Source organism: Hippoglossus stenolepis, chromosome 4 (genome assembly GCF_022539355.2).
Source record: "Hippoglossus stenolepis isolate QCI-W04-F060 chromosome 4, HSTE1.2, whole genome shotgun sequence".
NCBI lineage: Eukaryota > Metazoa > Chordata > Actinopteri > Pleuronectiformes > Pleuronectidae > Hippoglossus > Hippoglossus stenolepis.
Window position 1 is genome coordinate 5,019,134 of NC_061486.1, and position 25,591 is coordinate 5,044,724.

At 41.4% G+C, this 25,591-nt stretch overlaps 2 protein-coding genes across 2 annotated transcripts in view; one reads left to right on the forward strand and one right to left on the reverse strand.

Moving 5' to 3' along the window:
- The window catches only part of fndc3a (fibronectin type III domain containing 3A), a 45,461-nt gene extending 39,262 nt beyond the window's left edge, over positions 1–6,199 (reverse strand). Inside the window, exons 1-2 of the mRNA XM_035153763.2 lie at positions 5,613–6,199; positions 2,302–2,445 (exon numbers count right to left, since the gene is read on the reverse strand). Of these exons, the coding sequence (XP_035009654.1) occupies positions 2,302–2,412 (111 nt within the window). The 5' untranslated portion in view covers positions 2,413–2,445; positions 5,613–6,199. The remainder of the gene's footprint in view (positions 1–2,301; positions 2,446–5,612) is intronic.
- Positions 6,200–9,494: 3,295 nt separating this feature from the next.
- rcbtb2 (regulator of chromosome condensation (RCC1) and BTB (POZ) domain containing protein 2) lies at positions 9,495–20,318 on the forward strand. Its single transcript, XM_035154614.2, has 12 exons — positions 9,495–9,782; positions 11,076–11,210; positions 11,906–12,056; positions 14,340–14,506; positions 14,585–14,743; positions 15,432–15,539; positions 15,654–15,796; positions 15,967–16,157; positions 16,769–16,895; positions 18,233–18,372; positions 18,476–18,606; positions 18,723–20,318. The coding sequence occupies exons 2-12, from the start codon at positions 11,085–11,087 to the stop codon at positions 18,861–18,863; spliced, it is 1,584 nt and encodes a 527-aa protein (XP_035010505.1). The 5' UTR covers positions 9,495–9,782; positions 11,076–11,084; the 3' UTR covers positions 18,864–20,318.
- Positions 20,319–25,591: the final 5,273 nt, after the last annotated feature.

Sequence of the window (25,591 nt, forward strand, 5' to 3'; positions counted from 1 at the left end):
ATCTCCTCAAAGGTAATAAAAGTAAGAAACCATGTTTTTGTAAGGACAGGCACCAACACGGCATTGTTTAAAAATCATAGATGGATTATAATGACCCTGAAACTGCAATGCATAACATCTAGTACTGACAGGATTTCTTTGAAACAAAAGCAGAAGAGGCACTGCCTATTGACTGGATCCTTACTAGAGATGTTCTGATACCATTTTCCCTTCAAGGTTCTGATTCAGAAACCTGAACTTTGCATACTGATACCAAGTACCTATCTGAAACTAGTGCATTTAAAAAGAAAACCTTATGTAACAGATGTTAACAGCTGTACGCAACTAACTTTGTATGGAAGTAATGAAGCCATAATTGAAAGAATCTATGCTATACAACCTCTTTTATCATCTAGTTTGACAGCCAGAAGTGAAAAAGAACACAAAATCATTGATAAAATTGGCAACACTAGTGTTATCCCTCAATACTGAAGTCTTGAATACAGTACATAGGATCGTGTACTCACTTATGCCCAACCCAGTATCGGTAAATCTCTAATCCTTAATCAATAGCTAGCTACTGAGATTCAAGCTTCATACATTCAATTTAAATTTAAAATCAATAGATATCAAATCTCAGCTCAGTAAAAATACATTGTTTTTGTATCCAGCTGAAGATTTTGCATGCGAGTATTCATACGTCTAAGACCGAGACACAAACACCCTGACTGCAAAAACAAAATCATCATGCAGTAGTTCAAAAACAATATAAAACATAGATACTGCTGTGTTATCTGATACTTGTTATTCTTCTTCATGGGAACACATTTCAGTGTGTTTCAGTGATCATGAACATGCAGTGTCTCAAATTGGTCTGAGCAGCAGGGTGGTAATGATGTCAGCCAGGAAGCAACAGCCACATTTTATTCCTCTAGCTCTCACAAAACAGCGTAAACACAGACACTGGACATGTTCCAAAAATCAGGTAACCTTTGCGGGACGTGGTAAGGTAACCGAATTGCATGAGAACGACACCCTCACACAACAACACAGCCAGAAAAATTTGATCCCTACGTGAACAAAGCCTGATTCAGATGTGGGATTTTCCACTGCGGAAAAATGACGGTTGGAAAGGCCTGTTATAGGGCAGTGCTAATATTAGCTGGTCTTATCTGGACAAGGCTGAGGAAATGACGGAAAAGATATCACTGTGGGTTCAAGCTATCCCCCAGGAAGTCACGGAAACTTAGGCAAATCGAACTGATGACCATCAAAATGACAGGGAAATCACCCAGGCTTGTCAGGGCCACTCAATCTCACTCTGATATAGTTAAGAGACGCTGGGCACTATCACTCCATATCCTGTACCCATTCAGCAGAGGCTGTTATCAAAACTGAGAGAGATGTGGTTCATAACCATCAAGCACCTGTTGCCTGTGAAATATGTGACATGAGAAACTGAAGGCAGGACAGCAAATCCATTTTGGGTTGTTTCACTACTTGACTGAGTAAGAACCATATCTACATATCTCATCTATCATCTAAAACAAGCCACCAAATGCTGTTAAGTTTCACAAGCGGTAGGTACTACACGCTGCTGTCAATGAACATGTAACAGAGAACAGTTTTTGAACTATGACATTAAATAAGATTGAGTTTCTTGTAATCTTTTTGGACTTTTAGCAAGGCAAGAGGTAAATATACAATAAATTAGTTAATATAAAAAGGTAAAATTCACATTGTATTGCAGGCTTTTGTAGTCAAGGCTCCTCAGCTCAGGAACTCATGCTTGCAGAATAAGTGACGTCCTTTAAATCATGTCTGCAACCCTGCATGCAGGGTTGCAGACACCTTTTGGATTTATTATTGCCTGACACACATAACCCCTGCTCCACATAACAGGCCGAATACCACTTAGTGTTTCCCTGCTGCTAGTGCTGGTCCAACCATATACTAAGTCACTGCCTTTAGTGTTACTGTTACTTCTTGAGTAAGTGCACAAGTGCTGTGCATCAATATTTCTGTCTTTGCAAAGCAGTCAATTTTCACACACACTTGAACAAATATTGGACATTTTCTCACAAAAAAGCTGACACACACCATCATGACTTTGTTTTCAACATGGTAGGCTCAGCTGCACAGAGACAAACACAAACAGTTTGACAACAGCACACTTGATGCCATTAACTGACTAAATAAGAGAGGCACCACAAAAAAATCCCCTCAACTGTGATTATGAAGTCCATTTGGGCAAAACAGACTTTGATGCAGTGAGTGTGGCTCATAGCAGAGATACATGAGGGTGGAGAGGTCTGAGTGTACCTGCTGGGGGCCATCCCCGTTGACCATGGTTGGAGGTGGTGGTGAAGGAAGCATTGGGAGTTCAGAGCTGAGAAGCTGGCCGGACTCCAGAGGTGGGGTGTGGTCTGCCATGTCTCCCTCATTCACACTACTGAAGAGGTTGTCCTGCAACAAAAGACACAGCAATCAATAGAGTGCTGCAGGGATGACGTACTTTGTACGCCAACCCGGAAGTAAGCAGCACACTGGTTCCCTTGACGAATGCCAATGGGATTTTTATGTTGGCTTTTTGATTCCCTTGATTCTAAGCTTAAGATACTTGCATGTTTTTTGTGTTTATGGTGATTATATTTAATGTCCCGGACAACCTTTGTAGTCTCACTAAACCGCTTGTTAGCAGACACATAATGCTGTAAAAGATATGTAACTAGTATTTTATGTCGTGGAAATTACATGACAATTTCTTGAGCTTGATGAATAGATTAAAGGGATGGATGTGGATATTGCGATTGACTAATACAAAATTATAATATTACATTGCTCACTGCTGATTTTTTTTTAACATGCTGCCTGCAAGCATTTCTCTATTAATATTAAAACCAAGGGACATCCTGAATTCAATAAGAATTTAATAGTTTTAGGATATGACTGTTTGGGAAACAGGATGAACACATCTGCTATCAGGCATGAGGCAGATAGTCTCTAACTGTGCTGTTGTTTCCAGTAAGGAGATAGTGACAAGCTGAATCACACTGAGTGGGAATTTGATTCACATCCAAATTAATCTTCAAACACATCAATTGCTTTTCCGCTGCAGATCATTTTGTGGCAAAGGAGCCCAATTGCTTACTCTGAAAGATATTTACTGGTGGCAGCCAGGTTAGACCATCTGATCCATCTCAACTAAAGAGGCCTGATCACAGACCACAGGGAGGGTATAAGTGATTGGAAACTCTCATCTGTGCTCCTTGTGATAGTCTATGTTGTCCATCACTCCTGTAATGTCTTGTCAACAGTACATGTTGCATGCTTTGTTTGCATGGAACTTGTACAGTCGATATAGAACCATAAAATCAAATGGCAACACATGAGCCAAGATGAGCTTGTCGACAACAGTCAGGAAGAGTTTATCAATAAATATCAGAAGATGTCTCCTCTCAAGGGTGATGTAAAACAAGATACTTTATTAACAACAATAAATCACAGTAATATTCTCAAACAGTGTACTCACATCCTGCTGAGCATTGTGATGTATTAGGTCTATTGAATTCAAGCAATCAACAAATGCAGACCACGAGGGATTATACATAAGCTCATGTCAAGTCAAACTCTTTGAGAGTATGGAGAGAGGATAGATAAGGTGCATTTTAAGACACTACTATGCAGTTAGAAAACAGGGCCACAATGAGGACAGGCCACTTGTGATAAAAAGTTGAAGCAGGATGACATGGCAAACAACAATTCTGCCAGAAAACAACAGAACAGCATGAGGGAAATGTAACATGTGTCCTTGAACCTAATTACAATCTCACGCATGCGCCCCGTTGCCAGACAGTGATCTGGCTTATCTGCTGGCTTTAGCCCCTCCCCTCCTTGAGCTTAGACAACAAAGTCAGTTTACAGTGTGATGGTCAATGAACTGGATTTGAGGAACTATTGCTGCGGTAGAGGACTGCCATGGGATTAGCCCAGTATTACCAGCAAGCTTCGGATGATGGCAGGCTTCTTCAGCAGCCTTTCGACCTCCGGCACACTGCAATAAGTTTGTTTATTACTCACAGCCTATTTTAAACCGATCCATGTTACATCTTAAGGTTGTTTACTCTGAACAAACTTCCAAAACAGCTCCATGGGGTCAGGGAGGGAGCAAATTGTAAGAAGAGAACCTCCTGTGATTAGTGACCCACCCATTATAGGGTGGGTCACTAATCACAGGAGGTTCTCTTCTTACAATTCGCCCCCGAGCACCCACCTTTGACACAGTAAAGAAAACCCACTTTGGAGGGATATTCTCACACAAGAAATTAAGATATTCCTTAATTTCAGCTATGATATTATTTGATTGGGGAGAATGGGTAACTTATACTCCAGTTATTGAATGCTTGGAGGTTGTCAGTGGATCTGCATGAGTGCCAGGTTACCTACAATAAAATATGACATGTACTCCTACTCTACAGAAATAAGGTTGATGTACATCATCTCATATTAAACATTACTTCTACATAGAAACTGTGGCAGAGTCCGATTTCATTCCATATTTGACTGTGGCCAAGAGAGCAGCTGTTTCTCTGTTGCAGTTTTGGTGACACCAGGGAAAACACCCTGAAAGGTTAGTATCACAGGCCACTGCGTCTTCTGCTTATTCTTCATTAGACCAAAGAATAGATGAGGAACTTATGTGAACTAGAGTGTACAAAGAAAACACCTTTTGTGTGAAAACCTGCTCGGCAATAAACCCGAGAGTGAAATGTTTGGTTGTCAGCTAACACCACGAACATATTGTGATTTCCAAACAACACTTGAACTTGGGACGTTAAGCTGAAACACCTGGAGGCATGTTTTTCCACTCATCAGGGTCCAGTTTAACAGCTGGCTTTCCATTCAGTGCATGTACGTGACTTGGCACTGGTGTTGACTTAGCATTACTGTTAGCAGGACTGACACTTATGTTAAACATGCCACATTATTGAATATAGGAATAAAAGTCAATGTTCAAATTAAGAGTTCCTTATTTGCCATATATATGCTAACACTTGTTGTTAGCACCCTTAGCTAACCCTGCTACCTAGCATTACTCTTAGCAGGTCTGACACTTGTGTTTAACATGTCACATTATTGAATACAAGAATAAAAGTCAATGTTCAGATTAAGAGTTCCTTATTGGCCATATTTATGATACCACTTGTTGTTAGCCACTTAGCTAACCCTGCTACTTAGCATTACTGTTAGCAGGACTGACACGTATGTTTAACATGTCTCACTATTGCAAGTCAATGTTGTGGTGCAGTGTTCCCTGTTTGCCATATTAATGCTAACCAGGTTAGCCGGCTCGCAGCCAGGACAACTGTTTACTCTAGCTACAGGTGTGTGTGTGTGTGTGTGTGTGTGTGTGTGTGTTTGCTCCGCGTTATGTCACAGCTCTCGGGTTGTTATCTAACTGCGGAATAAAACGTAACAACATTGACGGCTCGTGAACAAACGTAACAACCACATTTGACGTGTGTGTGCTCCCCGAGGTTTTTTTTCCACCCAGAAACACGGTGTGAAACACGTCGCGCACACAAGTCGGCAGCACCAGAGACTTATCATTACCAGCGGCTAACGTTACTCACTCTGTCAGTCGACACGGCGGCGGCAGGAGTCCCGGACACACACGCCGATGCACGGGGATGATTCCGCTCCCTCCGCCCCCCCCCAACAAAAAAAAGAAAAATGTCTTCACGTCAGCGAGCTCCGGTGACCGGCTACTGTCTGCAACGCCTGACACGGAGAGAGCTAGCTGGCTACCTAGATAAACACACGACAAGGCAGGGGATGTGACATGCTAGCGCTAGCCCCCCCTCCTCTTCCTCCTCCTCTCTAATGCTACCCAGCTTATAGTTAGCAAGATGAAGATGCGCTCTTCCTCGTGAGTGCGAACGACGATCGCGTGCGCCGGCTGCACCCAGAACAACTAGAGAGAGCTGGCGGTGCGAAGTGTCGATGCCTTTGTCCTAATCGCCACTTTTATCGAGATAACTTTCCATCCAACCCTGCTCCGCGCATAAAAGGCAGGAATTTCGCCATCGCTCACAGGGCTGTGTGCGCATGCGCGTCACGGCAGATCATGACGAGTCCCAAATTCTGCGATAAAGTGCAGAGAAACATTTGTCGCGGTGAGTTTAAGTTTCGGTGAATATCGCGGACGTGACCGATATCCGGTTGATTTATAGTGAAACTTCCTGCGTTGCCGTCCCTTTGAAGAGGAGGTTAAGGTTGACGTGTCTGTGGTTGGTTCGTGCATCGAGTCAGACGCGGAGAAATACGTGCACTGTGTGGTGGGGCCAGAAAAATCACCTTTGATTTGCTTTAACTGTGAAATTTTCACTATCAGTCTCGATCTGCGTGGATTTAAATGGACTGACACACCGTTGACTCGTTGCCAATGTAGTAGTGGTGTGTTGTCACGGTATATTATGAACAGGGTCATAGGAAATTCCCACATGGATTGAAGTACAGACTGTTATTTTGAAAATATGCAGATCACCACTTCCGTTGTCACGGTTATTTTGTTTCCTTACTATTGTTGAAATCTCATTAGTATCTTCTTTTATAGTTTTGTAAATAAGTAGGTTGGGCATTATATTAAGGGAATGTGTCTTATTAAAGGTCCAGTGTGTAGGATTTAGTGACATCTAGTGGTGAAGTTACATGTTGCAGCTGAATTACCCCTCACCTCACCTGCCCCTTCCGAACATGAGAGAGAACCTGTGGAAACCTTCAGTTTTCATAAAAACTCAAAAGGTGTTTAGTTTGTCCAGTTTGGACGACTGTAAAAAAAACAATGGCGGCCTCCGTAGAGAGGATCCACTCCTGATGTAAATATAAAGGGCTCATTCTAGTAAGGAAAACAACAATTCCTACAATTTAAATGAAACACACTAATGAAAACATCACTGGGATTATTTTATATTCAATATATCCAAGGAGCCCCTCAAATATGGCATAGTCGCTTCATACTTGACTGCTTTTCTGCGTGACCAGCAGGCCGCTCTGAACAACCTTCACAAGCAGACTGGTTGTTGAATTATGAATACGGTAGAGTGTCAGCACGTATCATCATCACAAGGGATGTCAGAAGGAGCATTGTCGACTTGGTTATTGCCACAGATGAGGGTTAGGCTGGAACGTGGTGTCCACCAGGGCTCCAATCTTAGCACAGACCTTGTGTTGAGCCGAAGTGGTAATTTTCGTATCCCTACTTGCTTTATAAAAGAAGTGTGGCCCTGATGCGCCGTACATTAAGTTCCTCGGTTCAGGCTGTGCCGGGACTTTCAGTCCCGATAGGTTCCGGACTCTTCATCAGTTTGCAGTTAGAGTCGCAACGGTCAAGGGGGCTGCAGGCTTATGTATCCAGCGGAAATCCGTGCACAATCTCAGCTGACCCTTTTTCTTGTAGTAAGAAAATTGCAGTTGTACCTGTAGACGCTGTATGGAAAAAAAGAAAATTATATATTTTTTTGCTGTACATTTATATTCTGTGGGTAATTGGGGTCATGTTCATCATATAGCTTGCAAATCATTTGATAACATGTCTGGCATTGTCAGGATTTAATGAGTGATTCAAATGTATAATAATAATAATGATAAACTGTGTTGATGTAGCACTCGAATCTCTGTAAGAACCAATTAGTAAACTGTCATTGTCTTAAATATTTTTGAACTAAATAAAACAATCCGAAATCCCCAAAATGTCTCAAGTCTCAAGAATATTTTTGATAGTTTGACTTTATGTCTGTCATTGTCAAAAATATATTCAGTTGTGTAATAATAATAACAGTGTTAGAAACTGTATTTCTATAGCAGTTTTCTATAGCATAAAGTGCAGCTCAATGTTCTTTGTTAAGCTATGAAAAGTTCCATATAAATAAAACATTGTGTACACAGCGTACTGTTTGTACAGTTCAGTTATGTATACTGTGTTTCCTGTTTGACTAGATCACTAGAATAACTGTAAGAACCATTATGTAAATTGTCACTGCCTTAAATATTACTGAATTGAAACAAATAATCCAAAACCACTCCCACAATATTCAAGGTCTCAAGAATCTTTTAGGACTTCGACAACATATCTGTCACTGTCAAAATGATATGAGAGAAATCTAAATGTACAATGCTAATAATTCACTTTATTTATATAATATAGCAGTTTTTGTAGCATAGGTGCTTTTTTAATCAATGGAAAGTGTTATTTATAGATCAGGCCTTTAAATATGAGACGGTAGAGAAAAGACAAAGTATTCGAAATGCTACCTCACAATGTATTTATATGGCACAAAGGACCGACCAATACATATGATTTATTTTCCAAATAAAATATTAGCTTTCTAAATTATTGTCTTAAAAAATCATATGCATATTTAATACACATGTACCTGTCTGTAGCTCTCCACTGCCCCCCCTGCTGGACTCTATTGAGGAGTTCAATGTTGCCTCTGCCACTAAAGTGAGCAAAACAATTTCTTCTTCAATAGAACGCATTTAAAAATAAAATGTGAATGAATGTCTATGACCATTGATAACTGGTTTCTGGCCTTGTGCACGTGTCTTCCTCTTATCATTATTAAATATGTGCAGTACTCATGGCTTAGACCACACCCACCACCTGTGACCTGGGCCTTTATTGTAACATCAGTTGTAAAGTTTTGTCACTGTGACTAAATCTGTCTGCGCAAATATGCCAGATTTTGCCATGATGGCACCATGGAGGATGAGGCAAGTTTGCACAGCTATGCTTGTAAGGATTTTGCGTTGACCATTAGTAAATGTGGACAACTTAACCAAAACCTTAACCAATTAACCTCTGACCAATTCATGCTTAACCCCTAACCTTAACCAGGACCTCAGAAATGACATTTTGCCACATTACGACTGAGTTTTGGAAACTATGAAGTGTACTGGTCCTAACAAGGTCAGTGTGATAGTGGGAAAAGTCCTAAAGAGTTTACAAAAATAAATATGCACACGCACTTACACTCACAGTCTAACTTCAGGGGACTTTACATTGTTACTTTCACAAATTTGCTGGAGATTTACTCTAGCCTTACCCTTACCCTAACCTTAAACGTAATCCTAATCTTTAACTAAACGTAACCTTGACCTTATCTAAACCTAATCCTAACCTAAACCCAATCTTTACCTAACCTTAACCTAAACCTAAACCTAATCTTAATCTGAACCTAACTTTAACCTTAACCTAATTTTAATCCAAACCTAAACCTAATTTTAACCTAAACCTAATCCTAATCCTAACCTAAACCTAAACCTAAACCTAATACATGTCTTCACTTTAAAATTTCTAATCATTTTTGGCCTTTATTTTTGTCCCCATAAGTAAGACAAGACACCATAGTAATAAGTAATAGTAATACCGAGACTACACACACGCACACGCACACAGTGAAAACACCAGACATACATATGAAACCAGTTAGGAAAAAATTATCAGAAGCTCAGATCTCCGACTGTCAGTGAACGCAGCAGCCAACTACAGGAAGTGAGGAGGTGCGCTTGTTTTTCAGTCGGCGGCGGTGTAGCGGCTAAAGCTAAAGCTAAAGCTAGCGACACCAGGGCGCAACAACCACACGACCACCACTGACGTGAAGTTATGACACACGAGACAACCGACACGATTTCACCAGCAACTTGATTCCGCCAAACATGTGGACTGCCGACTTGTCAGCGTCACTGTCGAGTAGGAAGCGACGCCGCGGACGAGACGCTAGCTAAAGCCAACTGTAAAGGTAACGGCAGCACTTTGAAGCGAGCGAGCCACAACAACACGTTAATTAGCTCTGACGTTAATTAGCTTTGTTGTTTTGTCGCCGTTGCGTTGAACTGGTTCGCGTGGTTAATGTCATCGCCACATTCACTTGTTGTGCTGTTAGCATTGTTTAGCTACAATGCAAACACGCCCTAGCATCTTTGTCGTCGTTGGTTTGCAACCCTTCTTATTGGAAGTGTTGTGGGCTCGTGCTAAGTGCAACTTCGTGTTAGTGGCTCAGTGAGGTGCAACCGCTGCAGGGTTTACAGGTTAAACGGGGACACAACCCGAGCAGGAAACGTTGGGCTCCGTTTGCTGTAATATTCATAACTACTCAGAGAAATGCTGCATAATGTTATTAAATAAGTTGTTGCCCTTCTGTGGCTTTTCCATTTTAAAGTGCCATTCACAGTCTTGAGTTTTGCAGGAAGTCAACTGTATTCCAAGAGACGAGTAGGTTTTTATGAGCATATATTGATCTTTGGAAAAAGGAACCTGAGCCAAGCAGATAAACCCTCTCCATTAAACACAGACTGTATATGTCAAATAACTTTATGTATATCTGGTAACAGCCAGATTGTGAATTAAAAAAGGAGTTTGATCTGGACAGAAATGTTGCATTAGGCTTCAGATATGGTGGAGGAAAGAACTCGGTTTAATGGGTTTATCCCAGTCAACACTGGTGCATGTTTTAATCTGTCTGTGAAGCTGGACTCTGTGCCCAGTTGCTCTCTGTGCCCCTGAGTGCCTTTTTGAGATATGGAAAACCCAGTGGATAATTTACCCACCTAGTTTTAACTTAATGCATTTGTTGCTGCAGACTCGACAGCACTTAATTTCCAATTTCTTTCTTGTCTTTTTATTAAAATCTACTTCGACCTTCCTTTTGGTCTGATTTTGCCAGACTTCATTGTAATCACTGTATTATTTAATAAAGAAGAATGATTTGTATGCAGTCAAGGATTTATTAACTGGAGTGGGAATGGCTTTTAACATAACGACTTCAGCATATTTCTGTTTGGCCGTGACTCAGCATTTTGCTTTCCAGCATAAATCACTAATTCTTTCAAAGAATACCCCAAAGGACAACGCTTCAAAGAATTCCGCAGACAACACACAACACAACTTTTCCGGCATGTTTTAATTCGTATCTTCTCACTATGACGACTTGTTTCCTCATTTCTAGCTTCAGTACATTACACTTTCTAAATCAAATGATCTCGATGACTCAAAATAACATCTGTTGAACTTTGTTTTCGCTTCCCTTTCACAGCTGAGTAGCATGCTGGACGTGGGGAAGTGGCCAGTGTTTGCACTCCTTCCTCCCGAGGAACTGCGGCTTATCCGGCAGGCCTGTGTCTTTGGCAGCGCTGCCAACGAAGCCCTCTATGTCACCGTTAACGATGAGGTAACACTCGGACCTTAAGCCAGGTTTTCATTTAATCTTTTTGTTTACATTCAGACAATTAGCAAGACTCGACTTAAAACCCTTTTTTTAAAACACCAGTTTGATTATTTTCTGTCTGCAGGTGGTTAGAAAATAGCCTCAGTTCTCTCTGGTTCTCACTGGCTGATACAAGATGCAGATCCAAGCCTAGGGATAAGCAGATAGAATGAGGCTATCTTTAGCCATATAGGCCTAATGCCTGAGCTCCATTTTTATCCTGTGGGAAGGTGCCTCATCTTTCCACCCTTGCTCATTTGTTTTTCCCCTTTAGTCCAAATAGTTTGTTTCACAGTAAATGATTGTGGTGTAGAAATGAATGTTGGTTGAACTGATTATTTAATTTATCAGTTTGTCATTTGGAAAGATATTACTTACAAAAATCTCTGCTCTGGCACTGGGACGGTATGATGGACATGTTTCTCTATTTTCTGACATTAAAGAGACTGAACAGACAATTAAGATGAATTAGACCAATTAATTGATAATGATTTGTAATTGATTCACATACCAGTTTACTTTGCTATTTAGTCCCCCCCACCAATGTGTCATCTCACCAAATTTGTGCCGGGGTGTCAGTGAACACCTGAATGTCACATTCACGTATAATTTATAAATATCAGAAGCATCTCAGCAGTGATGTGTGTTGGTATTTGCAGGTCTTTGCGCTGGGCACCAACTGCAGCGGCTGTTTAGGGCTCGGAGATCTTCAAAGCACTATTGAGCCGCGCAGGATTGATGTCTTGTGCGGAAAGAAAATTGTGTCCCTGAGCTATGGAACGGGACCACATGTGGCTATCGCTACTGCAGGTAATCCAGTTCAGATGACTTGTATTTGTCCCAGAGGGCAATTTTCCTCAGAATGCAAAGGAAAGGCATCACAGAGAAATAACATCACAGACAAACAAAGATGACATATGTAGAGGTCTCAAGTCTGATTTTATTATGTTGCTGTTTCTTTACTGTCACGGTCACCCTAACCCTATATTTTGATAAATAAATATAAAAGTTCAGGCTGTACACGAGAATTTAACTGTTCACTGTGATGTGGAACAAAAGGGACTCTCGACTGCGAAGCTTCAAAGTTAATTTGATGGCAACTGGACTTGGTTGTAGATGTTTCACCTCATCAAGAAGCTTCTTCAGTATCTACAACCAAGTCCAGTTGCCCTCAATTCAACTTTTCTTGGCACATGTCAAGTGGCCCTGGTGCTACTCAATAATATATAAACACAGTTTTGAATCAAAAAGTAGATAGGATGTATTTATTGGAATCCTTAATGGCTCAATCAGTGTTTTCCTATTATATAAGGTAGATGTTTATTCACATACACTATATTATAGATGAACAGCAGCATTTTGTTTCTCAAGAATCCAATTGCCAAAATGCTATTTTACTCCAGTTACTGATATAAATTACAATTGTTATTCTTACTGCTAAATTTACTTGATGGCGAGTGTCAAAGTGACTTTATCTTTTGGTATCTATGAAAATGGGGCTTCTCTTGTGCAGGATCAATAAGAGCCTCATTCCACTGCCTCTTGACCCCCATCTTCCTCTCCCTTCATGCTATTCCCAGAGCTGTGAGATTCCTCCACACAGACTTGTGGAAACCTATGCATTCATCTGGAAATAGCCAGCCCTACCACCCTTACATTCACTGCATTGTTGTATCAGTTCCTGGTACTTGGTGGCCTTCCTTTCTTTGCATCCCTTTTCCCACGGGGCCATCATTTCAATCATGATGATCCTCTTGCCTCCTCAGACCATATGGCTATATCAGCCCTTAGGTATGTTTGAACAACCACAGAAAAGTGCAGTTTTCCCCCCAGTTTCTTAATCCTCTGTCTTCTCGTATCTTATGTTTTCTTTTCCATCTGTCCTGCTCCAAGATGTCAGCCAGCGCTCTGAGGACTTTGTCGTGTCGCCATCTGTATCCCCCCTGGCAAAGTGCAGTCTTGAACCTTGTCAATATGTGCGCCAACGTGTTTGTCTTTCCACATGACTCGCACGGTGAATCCTTCTCATTCCACTCTGGTGTTGGAAGAGTTTAGCTCATCCATCAAACCAGGACAGCGATATGGAAGTTCTCCAGTCTCCAAAGTTCAGGACACGTCATCTTTTGCTTTGATCCCACATGGTCCAAACTTCTTGTGATCCACATTCCACAGGCCTTTTACCGTAACCCTCCCTCCTCCAGGTGTCAGACCTCGGCTTGGATCAGATCTTTCATCTGCCTTCAGTCTTCTTTCTCCCTTTTGCTGGAAGTGGGTGGGTCTAACTCCTTGTCTGTCTGTTCCTGACAATGCCCTTCAACCTCAGCCTGTTGTCTGCCAGTGCCACTGTGTGACTGAGCTGTCCACTTGTGTCCTGAACTTGTGGTGACACGTCTGGCATTTTCATGATTGGTGTCTCTGTGCATCATCTGAAACCTGCACTTTGCCACCTTGAACTCTTTGATTAGTGATGATGGGGGCAGCTGTAACTGTCCAGACTTAATGTTTAACCCTAATGACAGGAAGTTCGGTGGAATTCAGAGACACACGCTAAGGTGTTCAATCGTCCGTGAACTCCTTCCACTGACGTCATAGATACTTCACCATGGTTCCTTTGTTGTAACTTCAGAATCCACCGTGCTCGTAGATGGGATGACGTTGTTATGGGTTTGTTCATCCATTAAGCCTCTTATCGAAGGTTTGGAGGTAGCTGGATATAATTAGTGGCCATCTGGATTCTTTTCCTGCGGCTGTGAGCAGATTCATTCCCATGATAAACCAGTTAGGGGCCTGTTTTATTTACTTTTCCAGGTCCTGCCACTGGGTTATGAAGTGGGCATTATTTTTAACCAACTCCTCCTCAGTGTAGTACGTCACATTGGACATAATGTTATAATATTTTCTGATATATTCTTTCTGCAAGTACATTTAAGTTTCATGAATGCCAATTAAAGAAAATTTGGATCTCTTGTAATTTCTACTAAAGGTTGTACTGAGGCTTTGCTGTAATTTATGTGAAGTCGACTGGTTCTTATCTGTTCATGTTGTCACAGTGGTTAATATTTTATTAGTAAGAGTTTGCCTCCTGCTGTGTAGATGGAGAGGTGTTTGCGTGGGGCCACAATGGCTACAGCCAACTTGGCAATGGCACCACCAACCATGGACTGACCCCTGCCCTGGTGTCCACCAACCTCCTGAGCAAGAGGGTGACAGAGGTGGCCTGTGGCTCCCACCACACTATTGCCCGGACAACTGATGGAGAGGTGAATTATCCTCACTTTTTTTTCCTGCTTAATCTGTGTGTTTCTTTGGACTGTGATAATATTTATCTCTGTGTTCAGGTCTATGCATGGGGTTACAACAACTCGGGCCAAGTCGGTTCAGGCTCCACCGCCAACCAGCCGACACCACGGAGGGTCAGCAGCTGCCTGCAGAACAAAGTGGTGGTTAACGTAGCCTGTGGGCAGCTCTGCTCCATGGCTGTTCTGGACAACGGAGAGGTAATGTGTCACATCAGTCTGCAGATGTTTAACATGAATAGGTGAATCACTGCTCTCAGCAAGTCAATTTTGTGGCAGTCAGCAACTCGTAACTATTTTTTTAAGTGGTTGGCCAATAAAAATGTTTATTGCAGCTTAGCATAAGATAATCATGAGCTTAGCAGTTTGTACATTAGAGGCCTGGCTCATCATTTTATGAAAGATATGGATTAATTTCGTCCAATTTAATGCTCTCATTCATGCATGAAGACAGTGTTCGTCATAGTTTACAGTGAAATGAGTTTCTTGCAAATAGGGACATTTCAGACAAACAGTATTTAAATATATCCACCAAAAGAAAGTGAAGAGAAAAGTTGAGAGAAAATGTGAATGATGTATTTAAACTTTGAACTAGAACTGCGCTCAGTAGGGCGCATACTTCCTCCAAGGCCCAACAGTCTCATTACATTTAATCAAGCTGCACCATATTATACACTGATATGTATTTGACAAATCCTGGATCCTCCCCTTTTTATTCGGATCTACCCCAAAGTATTATGGTTTCTTACTTGGCCCATGTCCCATCTTTCCACCAAGTTTCTGTTAAGTAGTTTTCACTTAATCCTGCTGAAAACAAACCAATGGACGGGGGTGAAAACCTCATTGGCGAAGGTAACAATGCCTTGATCTGAATTTGTCCTGTTTGTAGATCTATGGTTGGGGCTACAACTGCAATGGACAGCTCGGTTTGGGCAACAATGGAAATCAGCAGACACCGTGCAGGATCGCTGCTCTTCAGGGTGTCAACATCGTCCAGGTAAGAATCAAAAACAGAGCTTCATAATAATACTTTCTATTTCTGTCTTCCTATTTTTTTTAGACTATTTATCTTAGTTAACATTCACAGTAATTTCTCTCCTCCTATGTGCAGGTTGCCTGTGGATATGCACATACATTGGCACTTACAGATGAGGGGTTGGTTTACGCCTGGGGTGCCAACTCGTATGGGCAGTTGGGAACAGGCAATAAGAGTAACCAAGCTCTTCCCACTCAAATAAACACAGACAAGGAGAGGTTAGTATTCGTTTTTTACCCCAGCCTAAAAATAGCCCTGACACGTTCCTGCCACCACAACACGTCACCAAGGGCTACATGACAACGTCCTTCATGACATATGTCAACACACAGTCTGCATGATAAACCTTAGCAGCACTTCAGAGTTTGAATTCTATCGTTGTCACTAGGATGGTGGAGGTGGCTGCGTGTCACACCAGCCACACGTCAGCTGCCAAGACCCAGAGTGGGCAGGTTCTGATGTGGGGTCAGTGTCGAGGTCAAGCTGTTGCCAGTCCCCACGTCACCCACTTCAGCGGCACAGACGATGTGTTCGCGTGCTTTGCCACACCTGCTGTCACGTGGCATCTCCTCTCAGTAGGTACGTGTCGAGTACGAATATAAAGGAAAACTAAAGGGCCCCAGAACTCAGACATCCTCAGTAATGGAGGTTTTTGTTTAGCATTATACATTGTTTGTTCAAAGGTAATCATCCCTTCTAATGGGCACATGTTATAGTTAGAATGTCCTGGAACTAAACAGGAAAATATGTTTCCTCTCCACTTCAAACAATCATACATGGTAGTGATTGATCTCAGCTCAACCCGACATACTGTACAGGTCACTTTGAGATGTTGTTTTTTCGACAATGCTTCATAATTGACATGCTCCAGAAAAATCTGTTTATCAAACAAGCCACTGAAATCACCAGCACTCTCTTACCTGCTATAGTTTTCTGTTGTTGCCTTTTCAACTGAAGTGTTTGAGGAACAAGGAGCGATTTAGATTCATGATTGCCTTCAATTTCCTTTTCAAAATATCTACTAGAGAGTCGTATCTTTTCATCAATTCAGCATCAATGCCAGATCTGTACAGAGAAGTGCACCAGTTGTTAAAGGCCTGCCAAAAAGACGTAACACACAATAAAGCGAAGGTTTCTTTTTTCCCCTTCTTTGAAAAAACAAAACAACTTGTTTTCTTTGTTTTTGTCAGATGGTGACGACTACCTGACTGTGGCTCAGTCTTTGAAGAAGGAGTTTGACAGCCCGGAGATTTCAGACATGAAGTTCTTGGTCGACGGGAAGTGTATCCATGTTCACAAAGCTCTGTTGAAAATCAGGTACAGAAACCAAACACCCTGTCGAGTTACAAGGGAAAATGTTGAACCAGTGCTTTTTGTTTTTTGTGATCAAATTGCAATGTTTAAAAATTTAGGTCTAGAAACATTTACCGAAAAAACACATTCAATCACATGGACTTTTAGAGTAGCTATTGTGTCTCTGGTTTTGAGGTGTATTCGCAAAAAACCCCTGGGTGCACATAATGATCCTTGTATAGCATCAGAAACTGTGTCCGTGATGTTGTGCTGCTCATCTCTGTGTGACTTTGTTTTCCCTTTTGATCACATGAGTGTATTTATCACTTTCAGCGGTTGTGTGTGATCATGGGTGATGAAGGTGCTCTGTATAGAACACACGGGGGCGGGGGGTTTCAGGGTAACGGAAAACCAATAGTGACCTATTAACTACAGAAACATGAAAGCAAGAGAAACAAACAAATAATTGGGTTAAAATTTTGCAAGCATCATGAATATTTTGCTACTGAATTTACCATACATATACATACACCCCATAAACCGACTGTCCTGTGTTGCCATCTGTTGAACAGTGTTTCCTTGTCTTTCCTGTTAATGTCACAGGGAAGTGAAGACAGACCTATTGTTTCCCATTTTTCTTTTTATAACCACACTTGGACACAAAGTATCTGCATTCCAGTCGCTTGCTCTTTTGCACCGTCAGTAGGAAGGAGTCAGACTGTCTGCGACATCAACCACGGTGCACATGATCACACAAATACGCAGCAGTGAGGGGAAAAAAAACAACCTGCTCTGGCTAAATCACATGCAAGTGATATGTTTGAGATGCTCTTAGAAGGAAAAATTCAAATATTGCATAGCAGTTTGAGCAAGTAGACGTCAGCAGCAACGAGATTCAAGCGCTTTGGGTGATAAGGGCTGATGCTGGTGTTTTAGTGCTGTAAACATTAATACTCTACATGATTTCTTTAGTGGAATTTATACATTATGGTCGTTCCTCCTGCTGCTCTATCCAGACACCACCTCTCACCCCAACACTGACCTGATTATCTCCAGCCGCGTGCTTCATATGTGAAAGACAAACACTAGAAAATATCCGGACCAGATTTTCTGGACGTTTTCCGGGGTTCATGTCTGCAAATGGCTTAACTGACCAACATTTTTGGCTATTTTATTTTTAATCATACTCTATCCAAACAGTATATAAACTAATTAGGCTCTTAAAACCAATCAACAAGTCTCATACATTTGTTTCCCTTAAAGTGGTAAAAAAAAAAAGTAGCAGAACTGTAAAACAGGCATCGTTTGTAATTGTTATTGATGACATCCTTTTATTATGTCTGCTTTCCTTCCCGCTGTAGGTGTGAGCATTTCCGTGCACTGCTGAATGAAACAGACGAGGACTCCATAGAAATCCATCAGTTCTCATACCTGGTGTACAGAGCCTTTCTGGAGTACCTCTACACAGACACTATCAACCTGCCACCAGAGGATGCTATTGGTAAGGCCCGAGCTGAGTCACAGTCGCTCTGAGAGCACCAGGAATGGAGTCAGTGCATAAGCCTTGAATACACTCACTTGTGTGTCGCGTGTTGTTTTCACAGGGCTTCTAGACTTGGCCACATTCTACCGAGAGACGAGGCTGAAGAGGTTGTGCCAGGAAACGATCAAGAGAGGCATCTCCGAGGAGAACGCCATCACCCTGCTCTCTGCTGCTGTCAAGTATGAGGCGCGGGTAAGCTCATAGCCACTGACACACAGTCAGACACCATGGTGGTGGGTGCCTTGCCTTCACAGTAGCTAGTCGGTTATACCCCTCAGCATTGACAAGACGGCCCTCTTCATTTTTAGGACCTGGAGGAGTTCTGCTTCAAGTTTTGCGTCAACCACCTCACAGCTGTCACGCAGACCCAGGCCTTTGTGGACATGGACCACGACCTGCTCAAGAACTTCATTAGCAAAGCCAGCCGCTACGGGGCCTTCAAAAACTGACTAGGCTGCCCCTGTAGTGACTAGTTGAAGCTCACCCGGGTCTGGAGGGTCGACCCTAGACCAAAGTAAACACGAGGCTGATCAGTGCTTCAAAGCCTTGTGGCTGGGGGTGTAAACACTGGAGGGGCAAAGGGTTTAAGGGTTTCCCCCTCTAGCTGATGCTTCTGTGTGACTGGCCTAACCTCGGCCAAACACAGCGGCTGCTCGCTGGGTAAATACTCACCTCAGTACCGAGCAGACAGTGTGGTCGTCCTTATGTCACCTTTGTGTTATTGACTAAACGCTCGGCTGATTCAGTATCTGATATGTTTTTGATCAAACCTGTCACCAGCCTGATGTGGTGCAGCTCAGACAGGACACGTGAAGTCACTGCATCAATCTTTGCAACACCAAGGTTTGTTGTTTTGTAGATCACAGCCCTGCGACAGGAAGTAAAGCGAATGATCAATAGATAGTTAAGTGCACGCAATGTGTGATCAGTAGCGACAGGAAGTGATCAGAAACAAACACGTCAGCCAGGACTTGACCTTTCACATTGTGCTGCTTTTCTTTGAAGCCTTTTTTCCAGATTGAGGAGTAGATTTTAATGAGGGGAAAACAAGCTGTTGTTCTGTTTTTACAAACTGCAACTTGTTTTTTTTGTTTCGTTTTTTCTTCCTGAAAAATTATAATTTGCATCTGATCAACAAAACCAGTTCCTTGTGTAGGTCACTGTTAAATCTTGCCACGTTGTTTTGTATCGTAGTTTTTCACCCTTGCCATACGAACTTTCGGTTACCGTTTGATTTATGTATTGACATTTGCACTGTTTGCTCTGGCGACCGTCAGAGGACTGATAGAAGAAGGTGTAGTCAGTTACACTTCACCAGAGATAAGGACGTCCTACTGCGTGTTTACTTGTTTTCAGATTAACCCTTTGTGTGCAGCTGGATACTGTGTGACTTACACAAGCTTTATTGTTTAGCCTGTCGATGATGCCACACTGTAGATGCAACTGATGTGTTTACAGTTGTGTTTCACCGCTATTTGGTTTGTTTACGGAAGTTTGGTTGGCATTGTTCTCAATTTTTTTTTTTTTAATCTTTAATATGTTAGCAGCAAACTTCTGCTTCTTTTTACGAGAGGTTTCTTGATATCTGTCGCCTGGTAGCACTTTGTGGAAATTAGTTTATTTTTAAATGCCAACTGTGACTGTGTTGAATATAGCCCAGTATATACCAGGTATGTAGTTACCACATAATTCCATATTAAATTCCTAAATGTGTCTAAATATAGTAACAAAATGCTTTTTCTCTAACAAACAAACTATTATTATTTTTTATTTGGAATATTTTGATAATTTGTAAAAAAAATAAAAAGCCTACGCTGTCATTTTGTATGAAACATTCTGTACACTGCTGTCAGCACTAACTTCAACATGTGACGGTCTAAAAGGTAATAAAATGAAAAACTGCATAATTTGATGTATGTGTTATTTTTTTTTTATTGGTCTGTTTATTGAATCATGACCTTGACCTGAATGTATACACACTTTAAACTGGTGAAGAAAATATATCCTGGTAGAAGAAGATTTTGTTAACAAAACGCAAACTGTGATAAGTCTTTTTACCGATTGCATATCTAATCCAGACAGAGCGTATAGTCCGATTTTTAAATTTGGGTTTTCCATTGAATTTAATTGAATGAAAAATACAACAAAGATCTGAAATCAAACAAAAAGGGGCTGAATGACTCGTTAAAAATAACAGACTTTAATTCATAAAGTTTATTTGGTGACAAATAACAAACTTTTGGACCTTTTTGGAAAAAAATTTCCCCAAAGACAACTTTGTTGCGTCCTTATTAAAACCATCCATCAATGCATTACTCCATAAAGACATCTATGTACGTGCATTCTTCTGCTTCACATTAACAACATAAACATGTGTGATTAGTCTCACTTTCATTGAGTCTTGTTGGAGTTAAATTAGTGAGTATTTTATTTTGAATAAAACTGCCTCTGGCTTTTCTCGATCTAGTCGTTGTTGGAAAGGATTCCTCTCCCATGTCTCTCCATCAAATTTATAGCCCATATCCTTTTAGATGCCAGTCATATAAACCCAAAGGCATTTCCCACCACTTTGATGCCTTATGACAGATTGTTGGCAGTTGTAGGTTGTACTCTACTGTTAGTTTCTTTCTTTTTTTATTCATTATCTAATATGCAAAATATTTCCAGATATGACCTTGAACATACAGGTAGAATTTTCCCCTCAATGAAAATACATTTACCGATTTTCCTTTTCTTAACCACAGAGCTCAATAAATAGTCGATATTTTAGCATATTTTTGCTTATTTAAGATCTTACATTATTTATTTATTTTAATTTAAATTTGTATTGTATGTATCTTCTTTTTAAGGGGGAAGTAAGTTCCTGTTGAATCAGGTTTGAATCAGGTTCAGAGTTAGTTTCCTGCAAGTGTGTGTTCAGCTCAAGAAATCCGGAGATAATGCTGTTTGATTGTGATCAGCTCTGTCTCATGCAGCTGGGCTTCAATCTAACCAAAGTGTTTCATTATATTGATTTATCTTAGCAGAAATTACTGTGGAATTTATCATGATAGGATTCCAGTTAAGTAATTTATCTGTGGGAATATGGTCATGTTTGTTTTCCGCTGTAACGTCAAGGGTAACTTAGAGCACTGATTCTCAAACTTTTGCACCTCAAGGATCCTTTAACTGACACTAGAACACGGACCCCGTTTGACACAAAAAAGTTTTTTTCTTGTTTATGAAATTCAAGACCAAAATAGTCAAAACATTCTGTCAGTGTGTATAGTGAAAATAAAGGGTCCTCTTTTTCCAGGGACCCCCTGCAACCCCTCAAGGACCCTTGGAAACCCCTGACTTAGAGTGTGTAGCATTTGAATTTGTTTTCATACTCGTGCATCTCTGTGCTGAACTCCTGCAGAGCACGCGTTGTGGTTTTCACACCTGCCTCCGGTTATCTGATGCCCTCACTAAAACATTAACTCAGCGCTCGTCTGCAACCATGCATATCCAATGGAAAGAAACACTTGATATTCGTTAACCGCAGGCAAATGAAACTTGCAAAATCTCCTGTTTTAAAAAACGTGTGTAATAGTGTTGTCTAATTTAAATGGAACAAACGTGAACATGTGAAAAACGTCATATATAGTTTGAACACCTTCCTGGAAGCTGTAACTCTCGTAATTCTACGTTTGTTTCCTGATGTGCAACTTTACAGTTTCACATCATTAGGTGTAATTTCGGTCGCAGGCAGTTCAAGGATGTTGTCAGAACAAATTCACAGTCAACATACAAGATAAGTCTCACAGAAAACAGATTTGTATATCTTGATAGAGGCTCAACTGAAACTAAACATTAGAGGCCTTGTGAGGGTCAGGCACATTGTGATGAAAGCCAGATCAGCAGCTCGCAGACGATAATTCACTTACTGGGCTCCAGCTAATGGCTACTCCCAAAAACAAATGATGTCGGATTCACGAGCGTATGGCTTCGGTGTAATGTTCCCTGGTGACTGAGCTTCCAATTGAGGAAATGGTAACGTCTTGTACACAAATACATCAAGGGAAACAAACAGGTCATTTTATTGCCTTTATCACACAAATACTATATGACATAAGAGAACTGATATATTTCATTTCTCCTGATAAGGTTTCTCCTGCAGCCGTACGGGGCCTTATATTGGTATATGCAGAATCAGGCAGCCAGTCAAGATAAGACATTATTTGGAGAAAGGTTTTAGTCTAAACAGAGTTGACACATATGGCAAACCGGTTCACGTGGAAATGAGGAAATGCACACAGCTGCCAACGGCAACTGGCGCTCTGCCACATGCGAATCCTCCCGGCGCCATTTCCCAAAAATATATGATCGAAATTACAAATGAATTTGGTCACAATGAAGCCCTTTGATCCTCCTTGTAAAAGGGACGGGGAGTAAAAGCTGTGTGCAAGATGCATCAGTGTGCAAGATACGTTTACATGTTGCAGCAGGTCGGGAGGGGAGGGGGCAAATTGGGCAGCTAATAATCTTCTATAACCTGATTATACATTATAGTCCATCTGCAAACATGCCAAAGTCATCTCGAGTAACTCTTCCTTATTGTCTGCCAGCTTTATTTTCTAGTTTATCGGAGCTAAGAAACCAAGCACCAGCCTCTGAGTTGATGTTTCAGTTGTGGACAGTAAGTTGTTGGCTTAGTAGCAGAGAGCTGTACTTTGTGTATTTTTACATTTTGCTGCGACAGGTCTCTCAGGTGGCTGCACCAGCTTGTGGCTTCCGTGAAGTTGTCTCTGCTGCTCATTGGTCTCCAGACCAGATTAATGTGATGAACCACATCCTGTCATCGGGCCTGTCGCTTGCCGCAATAACGTGCAACGCTATACTTCACCTTTTTGAGTTTCCTGCCTCCAAATTTCTGTGGAACCCGTCAGGGCTGGATTGCCTTTGTCTAGGAAATAACTTGAAGCACGCAGCTTAGCTTCTTACTTTTAAATAATCCTCAGGACAAAATCAGATCAGTGGACTCATGGTCTGCTCTTCCGGGATTTTAGACCGTAGTACTAACATGTAGTTAAATGGTGAAATGGGAAAATGCAATGTATTCATATCAAATTCAGCTTAAACCAGAGAAGGGGAATGAAAGCAGAGGTTTTCAGAGGTTTTTTACCTTTAGCTGTTTGTTGCTTGGTTTGTATATTTGTTTGTAAGCAAGATTACGCCAAAAACTACTGGACGGATTTCCACAAATTTTGGAGGAAGGATGCGATATAAGTCAGAGAAAAACCCTTTAAAGTTTGGTGCAGATCCAGGATTTTTTTTGCTATCGCTTTCTTTTACAGAGTGAGATACGGCGTTATTTGGGTTATATCCCTATAACCCAAATAACGCCGATATGAGTGTGTGAAATTTAAGTGTATGCGCTCGACTCAGTGTCTTTCTGGTGAACCTCGGTGTTCAGGCCTTTGATTCCAGAAACCTGGACAACCTCCCTCGTACTTATTTTGAGTTTTCAGTGTCTGCTTGTTAACGGTCACAGATACTGTTGGTACTGAGTCACACAAACACACAAATCTCAACACTTTGATCATTCAATTGATAGTTGAAGTCTTTTAATCAATCAAAGGCTTGTGGTTTGATTCCATTAAACTGCCTGAGCAGGCTGCGGGGGCTTCGGCTCAACACTGTTGACACTGAGTTGATAAAACCTGCAGTTAAAAGGTCTTTTTTTTTTTTAAATGATGGTACATTCAGTCCGTTGTTGGGAGGGTGAAGGGTTTGTGGGTGGGCACTGTTTGTTTTACAAAGCCTTCAGTTGATAAGGCCATGTGGGGGAGCACACACACACACACATATACAGACTTTCAAATACCCACAGCAGAGATTCGTGTTTTTCTTATTTTAAATGTCAAGACTCTATTTTAGTTTTCATTTTCAGATTAAACTGTATGTGCACTAAGGTTTAAAATAGAGGCGTGAGATAATAAAGTTTGTATTCTCGTTGCTCATTCAGACATGAGCTTCTCTGTCGTTTTCCTCTTACATAAAACCCTGTATCTTATATTTCCCATGTTGTTATTCTCACAGAAAGTTGTGTGTGGTTTGAGTCGGGCCTCTGGTCTCCACTCCCTGAGAGTTTTTGAAGCTGTGGCAGCTCTGGAACGCTTCCTGAGCCTCAGGGCTTCATGTGCTGCTCTGCAGGGTTCTGCTGCCTCCACTTGTTTTTATTAATGTTGGTTTGTATGTTGCTGCCAGAACAACATTCGTAAAGTCTCTTCTGTTTCCACGGTGAACGTCAGAGAATCAGGCCTCGAAGGCTCTTCAACACAGTGTCATTCTGCCAAGTCACACATTCCATCTATCTGTCTGTCTATCTATTCTATCTATCTATCTATCTATTCTATCCTATCTCTATCTATCTATCTGTCTGTCTGTCTATCTGACCGTCTGTCTGTCTGTCTATCCATCACTACTCAGTATGCCCAGTTAGTTGAGGTCAGTCTTTGTCTCTTACAGTAAGTTTCGCAAGTTTAAATCCACATTAAGTCACATTTACAACACGAATTGCAAAGTCCTGACTCGTCATCACATTTGTAATCCGTCTCCGTCCATTGACGATCGCCACACAGCAGCGTGACGTCACCTTCTATCCTTCTCGTGCATTTCACTCTGGTATTCGAAAAACCTTCGCTCTCGGCCTTGGGGGGTGCCAGACTGCTTCCTGTCATTGTGAGAAATGTAACAGTCCAGGGATTTCAAGGCACATGTTTTTTGTTTAGTAACCACATACTTGCATGTGAAGAGCTTGTTTTTATGTGCTGCATGGAACTATTTTGCGAGTCAAAGACAATAGCACAGGTTTTTCTGTTTTCTCCAACGCTTCGCCCCAGCCTTGATGGTGTTTGCTTTGTGGTGGACTGACAAAGAGAGGCGCACTGGCTGTTAAACACCCACTGTCTCTTTGATTCCCAGCAAAGATTTTTCCTTCATTTGTTTGGCTATTGTTGGGATCTCTGTGAAGTCGTGAAAAATCAACCATCTCTGGATTAGTGTCATGTTGCTAGACGAGAACGCACATGTTTGTATCAGTAGAGTCTCGTCCAAATGGCAAAAGCAACTTGGCAAATGCTCTTAATTTGCATGACTGTTTTCAAATGTGAGCTTCAAAGGGACAATCTGGCAGAAAAACACCTAATCTGCC